The 24,140-nt window shown below is 42.8% G+C and overlaps 1 protein-coding gene, 1 non-coding gene and 1 pseudogene across 4 annotated transcripts; 2 read left to right on the top strand and 1 right to left on the bottom strand.

Moving 5' to 3' along the window:
- The first annotated feature begins 8,011 nt into the window (after positions 1-8,011).
- LOC109130842 (putative F-box protein At3g25460 pseudogene) lies at positions 8,012-21,183 on the top strand (annotated as a pseudogene).
- A 455-nt stretch (positions 21,184-21,638) lies between these two features.
- On the top strand, positions 21,639-21,755 carry LOC147920581 (U5 spliceosomal RNA). Its single transcript, XR_015592017.1, has one exon. It is a non-coding gene; the product is annotated as a U5 spliceosomal RNA (small nuclear RNA).
- A 103-nt stretch (positions 21,756-21,858) lies between these two features.
- On the bottom strand, positions 21,859-24,040 carry LOC104766454 (putative CRM domain-containing protein At3g25440, chloroplastic). 3 transcript variants are annotated; one of them, XM_010490343.2, is made up of 3 exons: positions 23,643-24,040; positions 23,134-23,418; positions 21,859-23,050 (listed from the first exon to the last, which is right to left on the bottom strand). In XM_010490343.2, exons 2-3 carry the CDS (start codon positions 23,383-23,385, stop codon positions 22,148-22,150), a joined length of 1,155 nt encoding a protein of 384 aa, XP_010488645.2. In that variant the 5' UTR covers positions 23,386-23,418; positions 23,643-24,040; the 3' UTR covers positions 21,859-22,147. The 3 variants fall into 3 exon arrangements, with proteins under 3 accessions (XP_010488645.2, XP_010488643.2, XP_010488644.2); XM_010490341.3 differs by having other exon boundaries at positions 23,134-23,443; positions 23,643-23,868; XM_010490342.3 differs by having other exon boundaries at positions 23,134-23,440; positions 23,643-23,867.
- Positions 24,041-24,140: the final 100 nt, after the last annotated feature.

Genomic DNA, 24,140 nt, shown 5'->3' with positions numbered 1-24,140 from the left:
GAGGCCTTGAGAGCTTTTCGGGAGAGACAAGAACTCAGCCATATTGAGAGAAGTTTTTCTAAACTCCTTTGTTCTTCTCTTTTGAATTTAACTATATCTATTTTATCCATGGTTTTTGTTTCATTAATCATGTCTGAATAGATCTCTTGTTAGGTTCAGAGTTTTTCATAGGGTTTTTATGATATATTAGATCTGTTATTTTTAGGATTCTTTATCTTTCTAGATCTTCATCTTAGGTTGTTCTTCATATTAATTTTTGATTGATCACCTAGAATTAATACCTAGGAAAATAAATTGATATGAGAATATAATTAATTTTCCTGATAAAACCTTTTGATGAGCAAAATTACTTTCTGCAAAGAGATTTGATTTAGTGATTTTGTGAATATTCTAAACTTGTTTTTAAAGCTGATTTATTACCTATAATTTTGCAAAGAGATTTGGATTTTCTGGTTTTAAATTTAGATAATAATTGCAGTGAGAACTGATTTATTTTATAAAAGAATTTAGAGTTCTAGATCTGATCTTAATTGCTTGAATTCTAATTTATTGATTGATTTAATATTTCATAAATCCCTAAGAAATTCCATAGGCCTAGCGTTTTTAATTCCTGAATTTACAACACTTTTGAATTCTGTTTTTGCATTGCTTTTAAATTAATATTTATGTTTAACATAATTAAAAGATTATTAAATCTATTGTGTGATCTAGAATCCTTGTGGATACGATCCCTAAGTACTACAATTGATCTCTTAATTTGAGAGAGTAGCTCTAGGGTAAATTTGAGCATATCAAATTTTGGCGCCGTTGTCGGGGACTCTTTTGATTCACCATTAGATTAAAGTCTTTGATTTTGTCTAAATTTTTATTTTTCTATTTTACTCACACGTTTTTGTTTCTTTTCTCTTGTGTGTTTCAGGTACATACCTAAGCCTAGCACCAGGAAAAATCCTACTGGTCTAGTTGTTAAGCTTACAAACCAAGAGTTAGGACAACTAGAGCGTGATAACACAAAAGCAGCCAAGTTAGCGAAGATGGCCAATACAATCATATTGAGACCTGATGAGGCTGGAGTTTTAAGAGATCATGAGGGTCATGTGTACAACGAGCAAGGCCAGAAACTTGATGCTGAAGGACGAGTTATTCAGGAAGAACTTGTTGTGGTTGAGGATGATGCACGTGGCGTCGAGCGATGCAACGATGGCATCGATCGACACAACCAAGAAGGCATCGACCGACGCAACCTTGGCATCGATCGATGCAATGCCAGAGCCGATGCGGAGAATGTTCAGAGGCGACGGGGGACGACAATGGAGAGCTTGTGAAGACTCTTGCGGACTTCAATAGGCCAGACTTATTCTATGAGAACCATTCCACAATTGTCCCTCCTCCCTTTCCAAGGAATGATTTTGAGCTGAAGCCTGCTTACTTCGCTCTTGTTGGACAAAGACCATTCCAAAACTTGCCGCATGAGAAGCCTCTAGACCACATTGAGCATTTTCAGGATATAGTCACAAGCATCAAGGCTAATGGAGTCACAGAGGAATATCTCTATTGCAAGCTCTTCCCCTACTCTCTTGCTGGGGAAGCTTCTCATTGGCTAAGACAACTCAAACCGGGATCTCTGACAACCTGACATGACATCAAGGTGGCATTCTTGAACTACTTCTATGATGATGCGATGTCTGATGAGCTGAGGATTAAGCTCTCCACCTTTAGACAAGGACCAGCTGAATCTTACAAAACTGCTTGGGTAAGGTTCAAAGCATACTAGAGAGATTGTCCGCATCATGGGTTCTCAGAGGTGCAACTGATTAGTATTTTCTTCTGCGGGATTGATTGGAGGTATTAGATGGCTTTGGATGCTGCTAGTGATGGGAAATTCAAGACAAGGTACCCAGATGAGGCTGAAAAGTTGATAGAGAGGCTAACATCAAGCAACAGTACCAAGAATGCAGACCTAGAGCGGAAAAGGGCACATGAAGGCCATGATTCAAATCAGCTAGCTTCAGTTAATGCTAAGCTAGATTTAGTTCATAATCTTCTTGTGGGAAAAAAGTCTGTCCATTTTGCTGAAAATGTTGAGATTTTTGAGCCACAGCCAGAGACTACAGAAGAAGATGTCAACTATGTGTATGGAGCTGGGTATCAGGGTCAGAAGTTTGGAAATCAGCAGAGCAACAGACCTTACAGTGGGAACTCTTCAGGCTATACTCCTAAGCCGGATTACCAGAAGCAACAGCAGAACAACAACTTTACAAGGATCTATGGTAATTCTTCTTATCAGTCTCCACCTCCACAGACTTCTGAGAGTAGAATGGAGGCTATGCTTGAGCAGATCCTTCAAGGTCAAGAGCAGTTGACAGTAACATTCAATGGGAAGATTGACAATGTCTACACTGAGCTGAACGGGAAGATCGATGCATTAACCATTCATGTCAAGAAGCTAGAGAATCAAGTTATTCAGATTGTTGGGTTTGTTAAAAGGCAAGAAGGTTTTATCCCTGGAAGAACTGAGTCGAACCCCAAACATGTTTGTAATGCAATTTCGGTGAAGGAAGAAGACAACTATCCGGAAGCTGATGTTGCATCGACCGATACAAAGCAGCATCGATCGATGCAACCACCATCCAACGTCGATCGACACAACATCATCATCGATCGACACCCCCTGCAAACAGTTTCGGTTTCTGTTCCAGTTTCACCGATCGATTCTGAAAAAGCTTACAAGCCTAAGGTCCCTTTTCCTAAGCCTAGGAGGTCTAAGCAGGAGATTGAAGAAGCTAGATGCAAAGCTATGATGGATAAGGTGATGATAGAGATGCCTTTGATTGATGCTGTCAAGTTTTCTCCTGGTATTAAGAGATATGTGAAGCGGATGGTCACCAATGGTTTGAGTCCTGAGGAAGGAGCTTTGCTAACCAAGGATGTCAGCTCAATTCTGTTGAATCAGCCTCCAAAGAGGAAGAAGGAGATGAAGCAAGAAGTGGTTGTATCTAAGGAAGTAAGTGCAGTGACTCAAAGTAGGATTGCAGAGAAGTTACCAGATCCTGGAAGCTTTGTACTTGATTGTTCTATTTCTGCAGCACGGTTTGCTCACTCTCTTTGCGATCTCGGTTCTAGTATAAACTTGATGCCACATTCTGTTGCTGCGAGACTTGGGATGACAGATTTTAAGCCAACTATGGTATCTCTTATCTTAGCTGATCGTTCCAGAAGGATTCCTGAAGGTGTCTTAGAGGATATTCCAATCAAGAATGGAGATTGCATGATTCCCACTGACTTTGTGGTGTTGAAGTATGACAAAGAGCCTAGTGATCCTCTCATCTTAGGACGTTCTTTCTTGGCTACAGCTGGTGCCATCATAGATGTGAAGAAGGGACACATATCTCTGAATGTGGATGATTTGGTCATGAACTTTGAGATGGATAAGCTGAGAATGATTCCTACTATTGATGGTCAGACATTTTCTGTGGAGGTTGTTTCTGACCTGATCACAGAGCTTCATGAAGACATTACTGCTGGGTATGTCCAAGAGATGGAGACTGTTGAGAAAATTGCTGAGGAAAGTTGCAGAATCGTCGAAGAGACACGAGTAGCAGACACAACATCGACCGATGCAGCTGTTGCATCGATCGACACACCTTCATGAGAACATCCGGACTTGTCCAAAACCGAAGATACTCGAGTTGATTCCTTAGCTACAAGTCCTAGACCAGTTGTTAAGCTGAAATCTCACCATTCCACAGTCCAGAAGCCACGGGTAAGGCCAAGGTATGCATCTCCTTCACCCAAACCTTCTCCTATCATCAATAAGACTTTCAAAGGTACAAAAACTGTTTTGCAGTTAACCAAGCCACGAGATTATCGTACAGCGCTTGTTTCTTCTGTTGATGATTTTGCAGGACTTAAAAGGAATCCACTCATACCTAAGTTCCGCCCTGGTCCGGTTCCTCACATCCTTGGCAGATCTCATGCACCTACTGCCTACACACCATCTTGGATGAAGATGACATTCTCTCGGAAGCATTCATTGCCTTGTTCCGATCCACCGGATGCCTGAGATCCGACAAAGTCAAGCTAATGACTGAAAACAAGCGCTTAGTGGGAGGTAGCCCACTCATAGGTTTTTCTTTTCCACTTTGAGTCATTTTTATTCTTGCTTTGAGTCAGTTTGAAATTGTATTGAATTATGACCTTCTATCTATCATGTTCCGTTTAATCTTGTGTTTGAGTGATTCTTAGCAGTGCTAACATGCAGGAGTGAGAGGAACACAAATTAATCGCAGTTAACTCAGGAGTAATGTTCGAATTCTCTGCATCTGCAGAGTGCATCGACCGACACATCATCAGCATCGGTCGACACAGAACATCCAGTTTGGTAACACGATTTTGTTCACAATTTCAATACTTATTCGTTTTTGTTTGTTTTTCTTTGCCAATCTCTTACTTGATAACACTGAGGACAATTTTGTTTAAGTCTTGGGGAGTCAGTTACTAACTACGTTTTTGTTTTTGAGGGTTTAAAAAAAATGGTTTTATTGAGTCAAAATTTTGTTGGGAACTATGATTTTTCTTTTTAGTGTACTGCCTTGGTTGATTAATGCTGCAGATTGAGTCCAAAATCCGACTAATGAAAAAATCCAAAGGCTGACCAGTGAACCAGAGACATCCAAATTTCCAACAGAATCCATAAAAGCCTGAGGTAATTTCTGTACTTTTCTTTTTACCTCATCAAGGAGATTGATGTTCATAGAGCTTGACTCCTTGTTCATACCTGACAAGTAAGATTTCAGAAAAAAAAATGGTACTCCTCTCCCTTATTAAAGTTTGAAATATTTTTCCTGAGAGCTTTGTTTTTTTTTAAAAAAAAGAGTGAATTAAAGATGAAATGATTTTATCAGTTTAGAGAGGTAGGTAAATTACCTGTGACCTTATTATTCTACTCTTGAGTCAAATGTTCACACAAAGCTTGGAAGCGAGGGGTAGGTAAATTACCGATGACCCCATTATTCGCCTACAACATTGAGAAAAAAAAGAGAAGAAGATAAAAAAAGCAAAGCAAAACTCAAAGAAAGATAAGAATAGAATAAGTCTGGGGGAGAGAAAGAGTACCACATGTGATAAAAGATATGTCTTGCTTGTTATGGTATTGTACGGGAATGATTCTAGAAGGTTCTTAACATTGATTGAATTGATGAAACCCACCGATGAAGGCTTATGGAGGAAGTAATGGAATTTAGTTTGAATTTGGGATGCTACGAAAGTCAACGGAGAAGTACATGGTGGTTTGATTTGGATTTATCTGCTAAGCATATGGATTATGGTTTGGATGATCATGGCATTACTTTAAAAAGAAAATGAGTTTCTGCGTTTTCAAACCTCTTTCACAGGTCTAAGTTTATGTTTTGCTTGAGGGCAAGCAAAGGCTAAGTCTGGGGGAGTTGATATATCATGGTTTTTAGGTGTTTTTAGCCATGATATAAGTCTTATTTATAGAGTTTTTTTGGTATTTTTGTAGTCTTTTGAGTCTTTATAGGATTTAGCATGGATGTGAGCATAATGGAGCTAAATAGGAGGATTTGGAGCACATTCACGCATTGAGGCTAAGCTGTGAAGTTGAGAGACAAGTTCAGAGACTTGCATCGGTTGATGCAAGTGATGGTGTCGATTGATACATCATCCAGCAGAAGAATCGGAAGTTTTCTCACAAGTTTTGAAGATTTACAAAGTTGCCCCAAAATCTTCCATATTTGCATCATTAGTCCATGGACGTTTTTAGGAATATAAATAGGATTTTTGGGTCATTGTTTTAGACCTAAGTTATTTTCAAGTTTTATTTTCTGCCACCTTTTGAGAGAGAGACCTTGAGAGCTTTTCGGGAGAGACAAGAACTCAGCCCTATTGAGAGAAATTTTTCTAAACTTCTTTGTTCTTCTCTTTTGAATTTAACTATAACTATTTTATCCATGGTTTTTGTTTCATTAATCGTGTCTGAATAGATCTCTTGTTAGGTTCAGGGTTTTTCATAGGGTTTTTATGATATATTAGATCTGTTATTTTTAGAATTCTTTATCTTTCTAGATCTTCATCTTAGGTTGTTCTTCATATTAATTTTTGATTGATCACCTAGAATTAATACCTAGGAAAATAAATTGATATGAGAATATTATTAATTTTTCTGATAAAACCTTTTGATGAGCAAAATTACTTTCTGCAAAGAGATTTGATTTAGTGATTTTGTGAACAATATAAACTTGTTTTTAAAGCTGATTTATTACCTAGAATTTTGCAAAGAGATTTGAATTTTCTGGTTTTAAATTTAGATAATAATTGCAGTGAAAACTGATTTATTTTATAAAAGAATTTAGAGTTCTAGATCTGATCTTAATTGCTTGAATCCTAATTTATTAATTGATTTAATATTTCATAAATTCCTGAGAAATTCCCTAGGCCTAGCGTTTTTAATTCCTGAATTTACAACACTTTTGATTTATGTTTTTGCATTACTTTTAAATTAATATTTCTGTTTAGCATAATTAAAAGATTATTAAATCTATTGTGTGATCTAGAGTCCTTGTGGATACGATCCCTAAGTACTACAATTGATCTCTTAATTTGAGAGAGTAGCTCTAGGGTAAATTTGAGCATATCAGAGACTAATAATTTATTATCATCAACTTCACTTTCAGTTTTTTTTCTTCACAATAATTGAAATCAACAATGGGTTATAAGTAAAATTTTAAAAGTTCCAAATTAATAATGGTATGAACTACAGAAAACAATCTAGATAATATATGTTCATTTTTTATATATAGATATAACTTTATATTATTTTTTTTTTGAAGTAATTGAAAACCATTTGTCATCCAAAATTTTCAAAATGATGGAATGTATTATTTGTTTAAATTTAACTGGTTACTTTTGAAAAGTTAAAAATGTTTTTTGAAAAAAGCTGATGCAGATGTGTATTAATTTTAATATTTTAATTGGCTAGATAATTTAATTGATGTGTAACACCAGCTTCATTGAAAAGCTGATGTGTCATCACATGGTGAGAAACCAATGACTTTTACTGTATTGATATCAAAACAACATTAACTTGAATTTGAAATAATAAACTCAATTTATTTGAGAAAACCAAATCAGCTCAATTTATATCATATCAATATTTTACAGAAAATACAAACAATAAACATATATAACACTATTGTTGTATATGCTTAGACAATATGGAAAAACTTAGATATATATATGTATTAATATTCTATATTTGACAATGATAAATGCAATATACAATATATAATATCCTACATAACTTTCATATTTGAAAATATAGATAATACATTAGATATATATATATGTATATATCATATCAATATTCTATATTTGACAATGATAAATGCAATATACAACATATAATATCCTACATAACTTGCATATTTGAAAATATAAATAATACATATAGTTTTTTAATATTTTTTCCATCAAATTTAGATAGGGAGAGAAATCCCAACGTATTTCCTTTGTGATTACATAAGGAAAAAAAATCAGAACATTTATAATATTGGTTGTTATATTATTTTGCATGGTAGCACGGATTAATATACCTGTTATTTTTTTTTTGTATATATTTTGATAACTAGATAGGGAACATCTATAACATTGGATGTATCTTCAAGAGTGATTGAAATTGGTTCAACCAGCTAGGTTGCTAAATTATGAATATTATATGAATTGTAATAAATTAGTGGGAATCTCGTTTTCAAAAAAAATAATATATACCATTCATCGGCATTATCTTTATAATTTTAAATTTTCTGATAGTTAAAACAATTTCACAAAATATTTCGCTTGTTATCTAACATTTTTATAAAATTTATGTTTTTTAAAGTCATTTTTCTCTACACTTTATTAGTTCGTCTGGTCAGGCAGTCAGCATAAAGCAAAAAAAACATAAACACACAACAAGAATCAAAACCACCGGCACTTTCTTCCTTCGGAGATCACAATGATGATGTCGGAACTTCCGGAGGATTTGTTAGAGGAGATATTCTGCCGCGTTCCGGCTACATCATTGCAACGGTTACGATTTACTTGCAAACAATGGAACCTTTTATTCAACGACATGAGATTCACAAGAAAACACTTTCATAAAGCCCCAAGGCAATCTCTTATTCTCATGTTGAAGAAGTTTGGGTTTTCTTCGATCAACATCAATCTCCACAGAATTTTACCTATAGAGTTCACTGGTGAACTTAGCCTAATACACCCTTATTCAAAATTAGATCTCAGGATCTCTAAATACTGTTACAATTCTGACGGCTTATTGTTATGCGTCAGCTTAGATGCTATGCTCGTGGTATGGAACCCGTGTACCGGTCAAACCAAGTGGATCCAACACACATTGAGTGGCTACACCTGCACCTATGCTCTTGGATCCTACCAAGACAAAAAAATCTGGCAATAATAGCTACAAAATATTGAGCTACAAGGTTTATGGTGACCCAGAATTCGAAATTTATGACATAAACTCAAATCTATGGAGGAGTCTTGATGTCACAGTGGACTGCACCTATATGTACATTGGGAACGTGTCTTTGAAGGGAAAGACTTACTGGTTTGCTAGAGATGATGAAAAAGAGACACAGCTTTGCGTATTATTCTTAATCAGTTTTGATTACACAACAAAAGATTTGAACGTCACTGTCTCCCGTCTCAATATCATTGTTTGTACCGGGGATTGCACAATACTAAGTAAATAAGAGTTTAGGGGAAAGAGTGAAGCTGGTTCTCTTATTAACGATAAAAACGTGAGGTCATCACTAACACGAGTCAACATTGAGCTCGTCAGTTCACAGGAAAACTAACAAGCCAATAATGACGAGCTCGCGGAAAATAATTATACAAAAGACAATAATAGTTTTCGATGCAAAATATTGCTCTCAATACTGTCCATGTCCAACAATAGTCCCCCCTAAGTCCGGAGAGCGGTAGTTCTTCTGCGGTCAGCGGGCGTACTCGAATTGTTTGTTAATATGTCTGCTCGGCACAGATTGCCTCGGATTGCTTCTGGGGAACGAAATTACTACAGTGATTCCTCTGTAAATGCCAGGCTCGTCTTTCGAGACACTCTTCGAATGTCCAGCAGTCTTTACTTTGAGTGCGATATTCGATGAATTTCCCGAAAAAGAGCAAGTCGCAGATCGAGGTGACGGATCCTGACAGTAAAATTTCCATTTTATTTATTTATTTATGTATCCCCCATCATCTTCTTTTTCTTCTCTTCCACTCCATTAAGAAGGTAACTTTCTCTCTCTATCCTTTTACTTTTATGTTTTTGCTTTTTTTTCTCTCTCTACTTTCCTCTTCTTTGCTCAATTGCCTCTCAAAACCCTAGCTAGCCGCCATTCAAAGTCGAACTCGTGGTTGGCAATTTGAGGTCGGGAATGGCAGGTCGGCACGTTCCTGATGCTTTCGATGGATTGAGTCCAGGTAGGCTCGCTCGGTTTCGTCAGGCGGTGCCTGTAGATAAGGATCGAGGTGCCAATCTGGATCGGGTCGGCGGATTAGATAAAGGAGAAGTCGGCATTGTTTCCGAGCAAAGAGATCGGCAAGAGGAGGGTGAGTTCGCAAGTATGGATCTTCACGAGGGCGGCACAACCGTAGGAAATGATTTTGCCGACCGTCAGGTCGAGGTCGCTGCGCGTACGGCGGTTCGGAAAGGGGAGATCGGCATCATGAATAGTGGTAATGGGTTTGGCGCTGGTGAGTTCGGCAGTGGGTTCACCAATTCGAGATCGGCGAGATCGATGGTTGTTCGCGGGATCGAGCTTGTGAGTGAGGGGAATCGGCAAGAGGATGCGACCGAGGTTGGCTCTAGCTGTCACGGTAATCTAGCAGGTGTAGATCGATTCAACAAGTCGAGATCTGTGCGGCTGACAGTTTGGAGCCCTCATGTTCACGGGATTGCAGAAGACGATCTTGACGGTCGGCAAAGTGTGTTATGCTTGAATGGAGCTGAGGTTGGCACAGGGGACGAACTTAAGGTCGACATCGATGGTCGGCACTACGGTCTTGGGCGTTCCCGAGAGACTGACGACGATCTAGACGTGGGAGGCACTGATGCTGAGCTGCACAATCTAGAGCCTGAGCGGAGATTGCGTGGCGCCGACGAGGTCGGCAGTTGTCAAAACTCTTTACTGGTTGGAGATCAACAAGATGTTTGTGAAGGGGAACGGGCTGGTGATCGGAATGATGCGAACAAGGTCTCTGATGATGGCGATACCGATCTCATGATGGGAAGTCGGCACAAGACACGGTTTAGGGGTGTAGTCGAGATCGGCACTGCAGGTCGTATGGCTGATCCTTGCGAGGTCGGCACGTTTGAGGATGATGGTCGGTTTCCGCCAATCCCTCCTGCTCCAACGCGTGCGCGTGGCAAAACAATTGCAGTGATCCAACGCGTACATTCTAGAAAATATGGTATTAGTTACAAGGAGTCTTTTGACGGTTTCGATATTGATATTGGAGCGGAGTGTGGAGATCGCGGTATTGACAGTTTGGCTAATGATTATGATTTTGACGATATCCTCAAATTTAGTGAAGACAACGAGGGTAGTTCTAGTGGTTCGCCTATGGATGTTGCCCCGGTCGAGGGTGCCGGTCCAAGTTCAGCTGTTATGGGCCTTGGTGCCATTCTGATTGGTCCCGAGGTCGATCTTGCTGCTGGTCCGACTAATCATGGTCCCTCGTTGTGTACATCAGATACTATTGCTGAGATGGCACGGTGGTGCAGGATGCCCGAGGGGTTGGTTTTTTGAGCTCCTGAGTCCCACGAGCGTCCTTGGGCGCCCCCAGCTGGTTTCATCACGCTCTATGAACATTACTTTACTGAATGTGGTCTTTAGTTACCTCTACCAGAGTTTTTGACGCGTTATTGCGCGAGGCGCATGATAGCTATCTCTCAGCTTTCTGCGGGTGGTATTTGTAATGCGGCTGGTTTGGCGATACTTGGTACCAACTCTGGTGTAGAGGTTGACGTGCATTTTCTAGAGGAAGCCACCAAGTTTATGAAAGTCCGAGGTAGTCCGGGATACTTCTACACTAGTGCTAAATCAGGTCACCAGATCGTCGTCGGGGCTGAAAAGAAGATTCGTCATTGGCGGCGGTATTTCTTCTTTGTCAGGCTGGACAAGATTTCAATTGATAGTCTCGATATGTTTTACGCTACTGAGTGGAACATGTTTCCTGGTAGCTTCATTGTTTCTCATTTATAGTTGTTTGATTCTCCTTGATTGGTTTCCGACCCTTTCTTTGTGTTGGTTGTTTTGCAGATCCGGTCGTTCGCTTGTGCGCTCATCCTCCAGGTTTTTTCGATAATCTTAGGAAGATCAGAGCACTAGGGGCGCTCGATTGGCCTTCGATTACTCAGAGATCTCGTAAATTCTCTACATACTTTTACGTTTGTTGTTGTTGTGCTTGTTGGTTATTAGGTTGTCACACCTTTGTTTTTCTTTTTAGGCCTACCACGCTTAGGGATGAGAAATGTTAACACTCGTCTTCCTCGATATGCCGATCAGTTTAAGAAGGCCATTGATGCTGGGTCTTCTTCTCGCACTGCAGATGCTGAGGTGGTTGATCCTGTCGTAGGAGTTGGTTCCGAGCAGCGAGATGCAAGTGATGTCAGGTCGGCGGAGCTAGTTTCTGCTCGTGCAGACAAGAGGGCTGTCACAGTTCCTGCTGCTGCTTCGCGCGCACAGAAGAAGTCGCGTGGCGAGACTTCTGATGCCTTAGCGATCATTGTTGCTGATTTTGGGCATCCTACTCCGACGAGGAAGAGAGCTTCTCACGGCGAGGTGGTAATTCCTGAGTCTGAGTCGTCCAAGAGATCTAGGAGGGATGGCATACCGCGTGATTCCACTGAGATTGATGATTCGTTCTCCTTTTCTTCCAAGACAAAAGACGAGTTGTTCATCAACAATGGGCTCGGAAACACTTTCAGGTTGGCATTTCTCTTTATGTTTTGAGTTAATTTTTCCAGTTGCTGCCTTGATTCCTCACTTCTTACGTCTCAGGATGGTGGGGGTGTGAACCGCATGGTCGTCTCGTACGAGTGTCGCATTGCCGAGCTGGAGAAACAACTTACTGATTCTCGCGCCTCTGAGCCATCTAGGAAATTGGCTGAGGAGCTTCGCCAGGATCTTGACAAGGAGCGAGGGGTTTCTACCGCTCTCACGAAGCAAGCCGCCGGTTTCAGGAGGCAGGTGGCTGACCTCAAGGCTTCTTTTGATTCTTCCCGCTCCCGTCTCGAGCAGTTCGAGATCGACCACGCATTTCAGGATGCGCAGTTGCAGCAGCTGCAAGCGGATGTTGAGATTGCTGGCTACAGGACCCATATTGAGAGGATGAGGAAGCATATCATTGACAACAGAGCAGCAAACGATTCTCTTCTGACATTGAGCCTGGTGACGGGTACTTACGATTGTCTTCAGGAGCTGGCGAAGGGTGGTACGGTCATCCCATCGAAGACTTCGCTTGGGTTGGAAACTGACGCGACGATGTGGGAGGACAAGGTTCTTGGTTTCGACATCACCGACATTTTGGACAGCGACCTCGAGGCTCTTCCAGAGACTATGGTCGGCGTGGAGAGCACGACCGTTCCTGTGGTTCCCGCGACCATCAGGGAGGAGGTCGTCACGGCAGGGGCGCCTGTGATGTCGGACGCTCAGGATGCTGTCGAGCAGTGACTTGCCGTTGTTTCCTTGTATTGTTGGAGCTTATTCCCGTTTTGTAGCGGATGTTGAGCCGTTTAGGCGCTGTATTTGCTTTTCGGACCTTTGCATTATGACTAGACTTGCTTTATGTTTTATCCTCTGGTTTTGATGATGTGTTGATCATTCTATGAATGTGTTTTTCGAGAATCACTGGATTGGTCACTTCATCTCGAAAATATTGCCTTTGTTCTATACATTAGTCTTCAAGTTGCTCATTTTTCATCATCCACCCTTTCTTGTTTTTAAGATAAATCTCTCCTTTTGTTTTGGAATAGTTGAGATCGGTCATATGCATGTCACGACGAGGTCGGCATGGCTGAGGAGGGCGCGGGAATGGCTCACTGTGAGATCCGGTGACGTAATTCGCTCAGAGATTGAGTTTTATCGTGCTCGGATCCAGAGGTTGAGAGCTTACATTCTCGCTACGCGTCGAAAGTTCGAGCTTCATTTCCAGTTTCATCCTGTGGATGGGACTGTTGGGTATCTTGAGACTATGATCGACTAGGGATTCTTCGTTCCGAAATGGAGATGGGACCGTTTGTTAGAGGAGCGCTCTTGTCGTGAGGCGTTATTGGCTGAAGTGGAGATTCCCTATCTCGAAGAAGGCAATCTTGAGCCTATCGATAGCAGGCCCTTCGAAAGTCGTGCGGAGCTTGACGCTTGCCGAACTCGTGTCGACATATTGCGTTGTTATATTATTCAGCTAGAATGCACGGACCATTTCTTCATTGAGAGCAACCGTGCTGAAGGGATCTGCTTATATCTCGAGGAGATGGTTGCTAGGGGTGCGGACGTCCCGATGAACATGCTAGAAAGTCTGCGGAGGGAGTGCCAATCCTGGCAGGTGAAGCTCGGCAAGCTTGAGTTCGATGAACCCTCCGATGCCGATCTGGGAATTGAAGACTGAGTTTGTACTCGAGACTTGTCTGTTTCGTTAATTTTCGTTTGGGCTCAGTGTGGCCTTTCGTGGTTGGCTTATGTGATTTTGTCCTTGTGTGCTTTTGGATTATGGAATAAGAATGTTACTGTGTTTTTCCTATCCTTGGTATCGAGTTGTACTTTACGGGATGAGACGTCTCTCGGCTTATCCTATTACGTGTGTCGAATACCAAATGTTTAGGGTGGTAGTCAAGATGAGCTCATCGTACCTTTTAGGTGCGGCTCTGGTGTCCGGCTTACCCTGTGTGTGCCACGAGGTTGGCAAGAGAGTGCAAGTAAGAACTTGGCTTATACAAATTTAACCGCCTGCTAGCTGAATGCGATCTGGGTTGGCTTATTTATGCGGATTATTTCACCGTTGCATCCATGAGGAACGCGTTTTAAATCGTTCCCTTGGCCAGAGGGTCGATGTAAGAGCTGGACATCTCGCTAAGACGGGCTCGTTCGAGAGAGCTCGTTTGTGTTTTCAAGCGTTATAACTTTTGTTTTTATTTTTTTGGTATAGCTATGCCTTGTAACGGGCTGCCTACGTACCCTTAAAAAGGGATCAAGGCATTCGTAGTTCATATTACAAAGGGAGAGCTCGGTAGTACGAGCGTTTTTTTTTTCTTTTTTTTTGCGGTTTTTCTAATGGTAATAACGTTTAAGATTGCCGGAATTCCATGAACGAGGAATTGGAGTGCCATCCATGGCGAGCAGCTGGTAGACGCCGAGAGTGACGACTTTGGAAATCAGGTAAGGGCCCTCCCAGTGAGCGCCCATCTTTCCTGCGTTGAGCTCGGCGGTGTTTTCGAAAACTTTTCAGAGGACGAGATCGCCTTCGTCAAAGTGGCGTGGCTTTACTTTTTTGTTGTAATACTTAGCAGCTTGCTGCTGATAGCTTTGAATTCGGAGAAATGCCTTGTCGCGTTCTTCTTCAAGAGTGTCAAGAGTATCGAGAATCATTTTGGTATTCAGAATGTGATTGTGAACGAGCATAGAGCGTCTTAATATCGGTACGCCAATTTCCTCTGGTGCAAGGACTTCCATTCCATACGCAAGGGAGAACGGTGTCCGTCCTGTTGACCGGCGCGGAGAGGTCCGATGTGACCATAGCAAGCCATCGAGCTCGTCGGCCCAGAGACCTTCCTTATCTTCGAGTCATTTCTTTAGTCCGTCAATGATAATCTTATTGGTCGCTTCGGCCTGTCCGTTGCCTTGTGGATAACGGGGGGGTTGACTTGCTCAGTGAACTGCGTGCCGTTGTCGATGACAATCTTATATAGAATTCCGTGCCTACAAATGATGTTTTTCCATCCAAACTTCTGGACTACGTTTGTTCCGATTTTTGCGTAGGCTTCGTCTTCAACCCATTTGGTGAAATAATCCGTCATGATGAGAATGTAATTCTTCTGACGGGACGCAGGGAGATGTCCAACGATGTCCATTGCCCACCTCATAAAAGGGTATGGGGGAGAGGTCGTCCTCAACATCTCAGTTGGCGCATGGATGATTGGAGCGTGGCGCTGACATTTCTCGCATCTAGCAACGAATTTCTTGCAGTCATCGTTCATGGTTGGCCAATAATGACCATTATTGCGTATGCGTTGTGCGAGCGCGCGACCTCTGGAGTGATTACCACCGGATCCTTCGTGAACTTCTCTCATTACATCATTGATTTCTTCGGGACCGACACAAGTCAAGAGTGCACCATATATTGTCCAACGGAAGACGTTGCCATCCAGGAGTGTGTAATGCGCGCAGCAAGTCCGAAGGCGCCAGGCCTCCCACTTGTCCGAGGGGACGATGCCGTCTGCGATAAAACAACGGATTTCTTCTTGCCAATCGTGTGGTCGTTCGCAAGGTTCGGGGTTGGGCTGGGCGTGCGACGATGACGCTTGTCCTTGAGACGATGAAACTTGTTCTTGAGATGGTGACGCTTGTTCTTGAGGCGACGACGTTTGTCCTTCTTCGATAGACGTGGATCCTTGCTCGGCCGAGCACTCAACAGGTGTTGGTGGTACACTTGTCGATGGTTCAACGACGAATAGCATGAGCACGGGAGTGCCGTCAACTGTTTCTTTTTTTTTTATTTTGTTCACTGAAAGTCTCATCTTCGATAATCTTTTTCTTTTTTTTATCTTGAACATTGGGCTCGGCGTTTGCAGGGAGATTGATGCTTGGTTGATCGATGCTCTCGACAGGGATAACTTGGAGGAGGTCCGGGTCGGACATTGACACGAGGACTGCCAGGGCGTCGGCCGGTGCGTTGTCGCTTCGGGGAATTTTGTTCAGCTCAAACGTCTCAAAAGTGTTAGATAGGTCTTGGACGACTCTGAGATAGGCATCCATGCAGTCGTTCTTTGCCTCATAGTCGCCGCTAAACTGGTGGGTTACCAGTTGTGAGTCAGAGAAGACATGTATCCTTTTTACCCCGATTCTACCTGCCAATCTGATTCCTGCGATTAGGGCTTCGTACTCGGCCTCGTTGTTTTAGGCGGCAAAGGTGAGCCGGAATGATTGCTCGTGTACTTCACCTGTTGGTGAAACGAGGTGTATGGCGATCCCGGAGCCGTGTCAAGAGGAAGCACCGTCAATGTGCAGTGTCCACTTATCTTCTCGCGGGGAACTGGACTCTAGTTCAGGGGGGAGCTCGACCAAGAAATCAGCGAGCACTTGAGACTTTGCACAGGTGCGGTTTTTATATTCGATGTCGTACTCGCTGAGTTCCACTGCCCATTTCGCCAGACGGCCTGATTGACTGGGGCTGTGGAGAATGGTTTGCATGGGTTGATTGGTCAATACTTCAACAGTGTGGGATTGAAAATATGGCCGAAGTTTCTTGGCCGAGATAACTACAGCATAGGCGAGGTTTTCTAACGTGGGATAGCGGAGCTCGGCTCCGTCAAGGCTTTTACTTACATAGAAGATTGGGTGTTGTTCTCTCATGTCCTCCTTGATTAATACGCCACTGACTGCCGAGCCGGAGACAGCGATGTACAGATACAGAGTTTTGCCCTGATCGGGCTTTGCTAGGACGGGGGGAGTAGCTAGATAGTTCTTGAGTTCCTGAAAGGCGGACTCGCACTTATCATCCCATTCAAACTTCTTGTTGTTGCGAAGAACCTGGTAAAACGGTAGACACTTATCGGTAGAACGTGAAATAAATCTGTTCAGAGCAGCGATCCTCCCGGTGAGGCGTTGAACTTCGCGAGTGTTGCGTGGAGACGGGAGGTTGGTAAGCGCCGAAATAGCTTTGATACCCCTCTTGGTGACGAGGTATCCTAAGAATTCTCCAGAAGTTACACCGAACGAGCACTTGGCTGGGTTCAGCTTCATATTGTACCTGTTTAGTACTTCAAAACACTGAGCAAGATGCGAGACGTGATCGGCGGCACGGGTCGATATCACCAGCATATCATCGATGTAAACTTCCATGGTTTGCCCAAGCTGGTCGGCAAACATGCGGTTAACAAGGCGCTGATAGGTCTCACCAGCGTTTTTTAAGCCAAATGGCATAACCTTGTAACAGTAAGTTCCCTGATCGGTGATGAAGGCTGTTTTCTCCTGATCGTTCTTGTGCATCATAATCTGGTTATACCCCGAGTATGCATCCATGAACGATAAAAGTTCGTTCCCCACGGTTGCCTCGACTAGTTGGTCGATTCGTGGTTGGGGGAAGCTATCCTTTGGGCACGCCTTGTCGAGATCGGTTAAATCGACGCAAACCTGCCACTTGCCGTTCTTTTTCTTTACCACGACTGGATTGCTTAACCAGTCGGGATACTTAACCTCTCTAATAGACCTAGTCTCGAGCAATTTTTTGACTTCCTCGTTGACGGCGGCGGTACGCTCTAGACCGAGCTTTCGTCGCTTTTGTTTGATAGGCTTGAATGTCGGGTCCACATTGAGCTCGTGGCAGGTTATGCTGGGGTCGATGCCGGTAATATTGCTCATGTTCCAAGTGAAGGTTGTGGCAAGTCGGCACCGATCCCTACGCAACGAGTTGCGTCAGAAGAGTTGATGTTTACTTGGATGACTGATTCGGTGTTAGGGCGAACACGACTATTTGGCCGCTCGGCTGAGTCCGAAATGGTGAATGTCCGGGCGTTGCGTTGCTGTCGTTCAATAATGAAGCAAGTTCTTGCTACCAGCGGATCCTCTCGTAGTGTAAATATTCCTCTAGAGGTTGGGAACTTTACACATTGGTGGTAAATTGACGCCACGACCTTCATCTTATGCAGCCAAGGAGTGCCGAGGATGACGTTGTATACGATCGGCTTGTCGACGATAGCAAAGTTGATGCAATGCATTGTCCCACCCACATAGACTGGTAGCATGATCTTGCCTACCGTCATCATCGTGTCACCGTCGAACCCGGTGAGAGGTTGAACATCGTGTTCGGCAGTCCGTAGGTCGACCTCCATTTGAATGAGCACATCCTTAAAAATGACGTTTACTGAGCTGCATGTATCGATCAAGATTTTGGTGACCATGCTTTCACCGATCTCCATCTCGACCACAAGTGGATCATTGTGCGGCCCAGTTAGACCCAAGGCGTCGGCCTCGATGAACACGATTGGATCGGAGTTCATAGTAGGTTCCGTGCTTTGAGCTAACCATTCTCGCTTGACCTCTGATCCCCACCGGTAAACTTTGATAGAACGGACCGAGTCTTGGTAAGTCGCCAGACCTCCCATGATCATATTTATTCTTCGGTGCGGAGCTGGAGCGTTCGCATCTTCAGCTGGCTTGGGGTTCCTTTTATGGGTTAATGCTGGGGGCGGGGGCAGGGTTTCGGGTCCTTGTTGTGGCGCGGGGGCGGTGTCATACCGCTTACTCGGATTTTTGTTCTTAGGGTTAAAGAAGTGGTTATCCTTGTGGGCTGTTATTTGTCGTCGCTCGATGTCGACGTCAATTTGGCCCTCTTTGAATTTGTCGAGCAATATTTGTTGGATGGTGCGGCACTCTTCTGTTGAATGTCCTTCTCGCTTGTGGTACTCACAATATTTTTTGCCACCTTTACCTAATGGGTCTCAGACCCACTTGTTATTCCAAGGCTTTGATGAAGATGCTTCGGGATCTTGATTACTAACTGCAAATGCTTGAACATTCTTTTCTTTTTCCAACTTATCATCGTACTCCTTGTCAAAATGTTGACGAGGTTCGTGATGCTCGTCTTGTGCCTTCTCCTTTCCTTTGGCCGATTTGGGGGTCAGCGGTTCTGGACGGTTCTTCCTTGATGCCCTTTCTTTGTCTAACTCGATGTATCTGTTAGCACGGTGTAGTGCATCATCAAGAATCAAAGGCTCGTGGATTATGATGTCCTCCCTAAATCGAGAGCCGTGAGAAAGGGCATTGCGGAAAGCTGATATTGCTGTATCGTCGGCGATCAAGAGCTTCGAGACGATTCTTTTAAACCTCTCCATGAAGTCGCAGAGATATTCGTTGTTCTACTGGAACATGTTCCAGAGATCGGCGTTCGAGGCACCTCAAATCATAATCGTGGAGTGGTGCTGGAGAAAGGCAGTGGTCATCTCGTGATAGCTTCCTATCGAGTTCGGCGGGAGCCGGGAGAACCATCCTAAAGCTTCATGAGCTAAATTCTCGAAAAACTGCTGGCAGCAGCCAGTTTCGTACTCTTCTTCGCTGAAATGAGCTCAGCTAATTGCAAAACTCATTGATGTCAAAAACGGTTTTGGATCATCTAATCCATTATACGGGTTAAACTTGAATTTGTTAATGTAACGGACACGAACGCTGAACTTCCTCGAGCACTTGATCAAGATTGGGAGCGGAGCTCGTTGCTCGGTGGACTCTGGAGGAGAGTTCGTGGACCATCATCTCTAAGTGCCGTATGGTTTCGTCCTTGAGAACTCCCTCAGACTATCGGGTCCGCAGTGTTGGGGTCGGTGAACTTCCACTATGCTGGTCTTGGTCTTCCTGCTGCTCGTCGGTTGGCTCCTCTCTGCTGCGTCTATCGACGGATCCCACGATTATGGACACAGGGCGGCGTCTGTGGCTATCATATCGATCTTCCACAGATAGTTGTGGTGGGGGAGGATTGTCGGCAGGACTGCTCTCGTTTCGTCGCTCGCTCTTCCTTTGCTGGAGCTTGCTGATCTGATTCTGGGAGGCCTCCTGTGCAGCTGCAATTGCTTCGAGTCATTCGTTTGTTTGTACTTCCTGGCCGTCGAGCCGATCGAGAATGACCTGCATCAGATCATTGAGCCCGCTCCTTTGTACGGGCAAAACGTTGGGGAGAGCGGCGCTAGGGAGAATGGCGTTGGGGAGGACGGCGTTGGGGAGAACGACGACGTTGGTGAGAGTGGCGCTGAGGAGAGCGGTGGCGTTGGTGACCAGCTGGTCTGCGGCAGGTCCAGCTTCAGCGTGTGCAGCTACGAGAGGCTCAGAGGGCGCGTCGGGCGCTGACAGAGAGGTTGTGTTCGGCAGGGAGCCCTCGGTTGAGGTCGTCGTGGATGGTGGAGGCGGGACAGTTCGTATTCTCGTTTGCCCCCATCGTTGCTCCATTGGTTGTTCGGAAGTGTTGTTGAGATCTTCCTTGGAATTCGTCATGAGTTCTGAATCTTCGTGGAAATGCGGACCGTCAGTCTTGATTCGTCAAAAAGAAGCGCTCTACTCTAGGCCCACGGTGGGCGCCAATTGTTTGTACCGGGGATTGCACAATACTAAGTAAATAAGAGTTTAGGGGAAAGAGTGAAGCTGGTTCTCTTATTAACGATAAAAACGTGAGGTCGTCACTAACATGAGTCAAGATTGAGCTCGTCAGTTCACAAGAAAACTAACAAGCCAATAATGACGAGCTCGAAAGCAGAAATGAATTACACAAAAGACAATAACAGTTTTCGATGCAAAGTATTGCTCTCAGGGTATTGTGCGGGGGTCAGGATGGTGATCCCAATAAATGCTGTTTCCTTTTATAGGCGACTGTTGACCTATGGTTCCTTAGGGTTTCCAACGCGAAATGCCGAGATTACCCTCTGCGAAATGTTAATGACCTTCTCATTTCATCGGGCCCAAATCACAATTAATCTGTTTTGTTGGGCCGAGTGGCATATTGGGCGCAGTTAATGTCCAACAATTATGGTTACCAAAACGTCTATATATCTCTTGTTGGAGAAGATAAATTTTCCGTCTTATAACAGCGAATATATACATTGAAGACAGAGATATGGGTGACAAATAAGATTGGTAACAAGACCAAAGTGTTGTCGTGGATCAATTAGCGGTGGATCAGTTGAAGGTGGAACTTAGTTTCCACGTAAAATTCTTGGTAGATGAGGAGAAGAAACTCTTCGTGTTTACTCAATACGCAAAACAAAATGGCAAAAACATGGTATCCATCGTTGGAGAGGACAATGAAGTTAGGGAAGTGGCTTTTAAAGACGAATATAGACCATTTTTGTTCAATTATGTTCCAAGTTTGACTCAATTCCAGCAAGGTAATGATTTAAGCAAAGTCTATTAGCAAACCTCTTTCTTTTTTTTTTTTTGGTTTTTCTTAACTTGTTTAATTCCCTGTTAGGTGTTTTCCCTATATTCGTTGCTTTGTAATTAACACAGTTTTTTAAAAGTTTTATGATCAATGATGTTTCCTTACATAAACAAGAGTTATGTTTCAGTTTTAGCTTCTGACATTTGACAGCAAAGTCAAGACCTTTGGATATTTTTTTTTCTAGGGTTGTGGAATGAAATATCTCATGAACAAGAACATGGTTAGACTGGACCATCTGAGAAACTTTGTGTATTTTTTTTTTATTTTTGCAATCGAGGAGTTAGAAGACTGAACGACCCATTACGTGAAGAGTTTGGCCCAGTCAATTATAAAACTACTAATTTGTCCCACATCGAACAAAACCAACACTAGAAGTCGAAGGACTCCCATATAAAACAACATTTGGTGCTTCACTTCATAACTCATGGAGCCGTGTAGTGAGCACAAAGCGAACTATTCTTTCGCCTTTTACTAAAGAATACCGTGTGCTCTCCACTTTAAACGGCAGACACCTATTTTTGGAGGAGTAACTTCTTTCGAAGTTTGCTCCATTAAAGCCTCCTAGTTCAATTTTAACTAGTTCTCAATCCTAGGAATAGGTTGTGTAGTAGTATGATTTTGATTGTCTTAAGTTTGCTGAATAACAAATCCTTCTAAAGCAGATAAAATTGATTCATACCGCTCCATGATTTTACATCGCATCTCAGTGATTTCGAAATGACAAGAAACTTAACCTTCACTTTGGAGCTTTTACATTCACGCAAAAATTCTAAAACTGAAGCAAAATTTATTCTCCTAACCACATGTTATCAATTTCCTATCACAGAACTAATAATAAAGCTTCGAGCATGATAAGAAAGAAGATATACTTGTGACTTTGTTGAACACATCAACACTTGTACCAAATTGTGAGATGAGCAAAGATGATGATTGCTTATTATCGTCTTTTCTTCTTTAAAAGCGAAGCAGCACGAAGAAACATCTTATCAACTTCATCAAAGTCTGGAGACTTATCATCATTCTCCTCATCTTCTGATTTAGCCTTCCCCGGATCCCCAAAGTCTTCCTCTTCTCTGCTGTTGTTTATCGCTGGGAACTTCTCAAACTCTTCGAGAAAAAGCGGTCGCTCTGTTTTCTCGTCTTCTAATTCCGAATCAGTCTCAAAAATATCAGAAAGATCTGAATCCGTTGCTAGTTCTGATCCTGCTTCTTCTTCTTCTTCTTCTTCTTGCTCATCCTCCAAACACTCTCCGCTTCTTTCTATAATCTTCTTCAACTCTTCCGACCTCTCCTGAGTATCATCAACCTTAACATTCAGGTCATCTCGCTTCGTTTCACCTTGCGCTTGAATCAACTGAAGCTCTTGTTCAAGCCTCGGAATATACTTTCTAACCGCACGAAGCGCATCCCTGCATTTAGATTTGTCCAAAGCCTTTTTCCTCGGAAGAGTAATCCTCGGCGACATGATCTCAGTCGGAGGTTGAACATAGTTCTTCCCTCTGTACATAATCACCGTGTTCCCTTCGTGTACATCAAGCACAATCCCACCAGTCAACCTCGCTAACTCAACAGCAATCTCCTTCACTTCATTAGGCGTAAACGTTTTGATAACAACCTGTAACGTCTGATGCTTCTTCCAGTGAAGATGCATGTTCAGAATCACTCCTTGGTATATTCCACGTCTCCCTACCGGAACATAGTTCTTGCACTTCAACCCCATTTTCAGATAATAAAAATGCTCTTCTGGTGTCAATATCTCAGGGTCATGTCTCGTTTCCGCTGACTCTGAAGGTTCCAGCTTCTTCATCGTCTCCATAAGACGTTCCTCTTTCTTCCGAGCCTACGGTAATAATAACAGACGTAAACACCAACATAAGAGATAACAACAAAAACACATTTTGGTTAACAAAATAAAAAGCTAACCTTTCTTAGTTTGTTAAGTATCTTTTCTTCAGATGTCATTCTTTCAAACTCTTTCTTTTTCTTCCACCGGAAAAACTTTAGCCACCGCACAACCGCTCGTTTACCTTTCAGTTTTTTCCTCTTCGGTTTAGTAGAAGCTACTACTACTCCATCTTGACTCAAACTGTTGTCAGATTTGCTCATGGAATCATCAGTCTCACGAGCTGGAGTTGAATGAAACCAAGATGATCTTAACAAGCCAACGCTCCACATTGGTCCATTAAGAGACTCCTTATGCAACAACACCTTGCACAAAATATTACCAGAGCTACTACATTATAAGTTAATGTCTGTGCAAATAAACTCTGAGCAATCGAAATTAACAGTAACAATTTTGACTCTAGAACTCAATTTGAATCCAATTTCATAGTTGATCAATCAAAAACTCGATTCACATCAAAGCAAAAATCTTAGCATAAGTGGCTCGAACTCTGTATGCTCCTAATGATTTGATGGAAGACTAGTAATACCTGAGAGAGCGACTCGTGGAATTAAAGTTGGAAAAGAGCGGCGAGGAGGAGGTTAAGAACCCTAGCTGGCGATATTTACGGCGTAGAAGCATTGAGGCCGACGTCGAAACTCTAGCCGCCGTCAGAAACCCCATCTCTCTCTGACCGACGGTGTTAACTGCCTCTGCCGCCTAGCCTAGTGCGTTTTACGGAAGCTAAATCGGCCTCTCTCTCTCCACACAACAATTACAGGTTCGTAGACCGGGTTTAACCTGTCACGTCTCGACCAAACCAATATTTCGGTTTGGTTCAGTTTGTTTTTTGGTCACGGTTTGGTTCAAGTTCTTTTTAGCCAAAAACAGACAAATGAGAGATTCTGTTGTTTGTGTAAATGAGTTTCCAAATGTTAGCTCAAAAGTAATGAAAGGAAGAAACATGATCATCTCCATGAAGACCAAATTTGCTGATCATCTTCTTGGGATCTTCTAGGGTTCTTTCCTTTGCTTCAGGAATAAGCTG

The sequence above is a fragment of the Camelina sativa genome, chromosome 19 (genome assembly GCF_030686135.1).
Source record: "Camelina sativa cultivar CO46 ecotype springtype chromosome 19, ASM3068613v1".
Taxonomy (NCBI): Eukaryota; Viridiplantae; Streptophyta; class Magnoliopsida; order Brassicales; family Brassicaceae; genus Camelina; species Camelina sativa.
The sequence above is the reverse complement of the archived record's forward strand: the minus strand, read 5'-3'. Positions and strand labels throughout refer to the sequence as shown.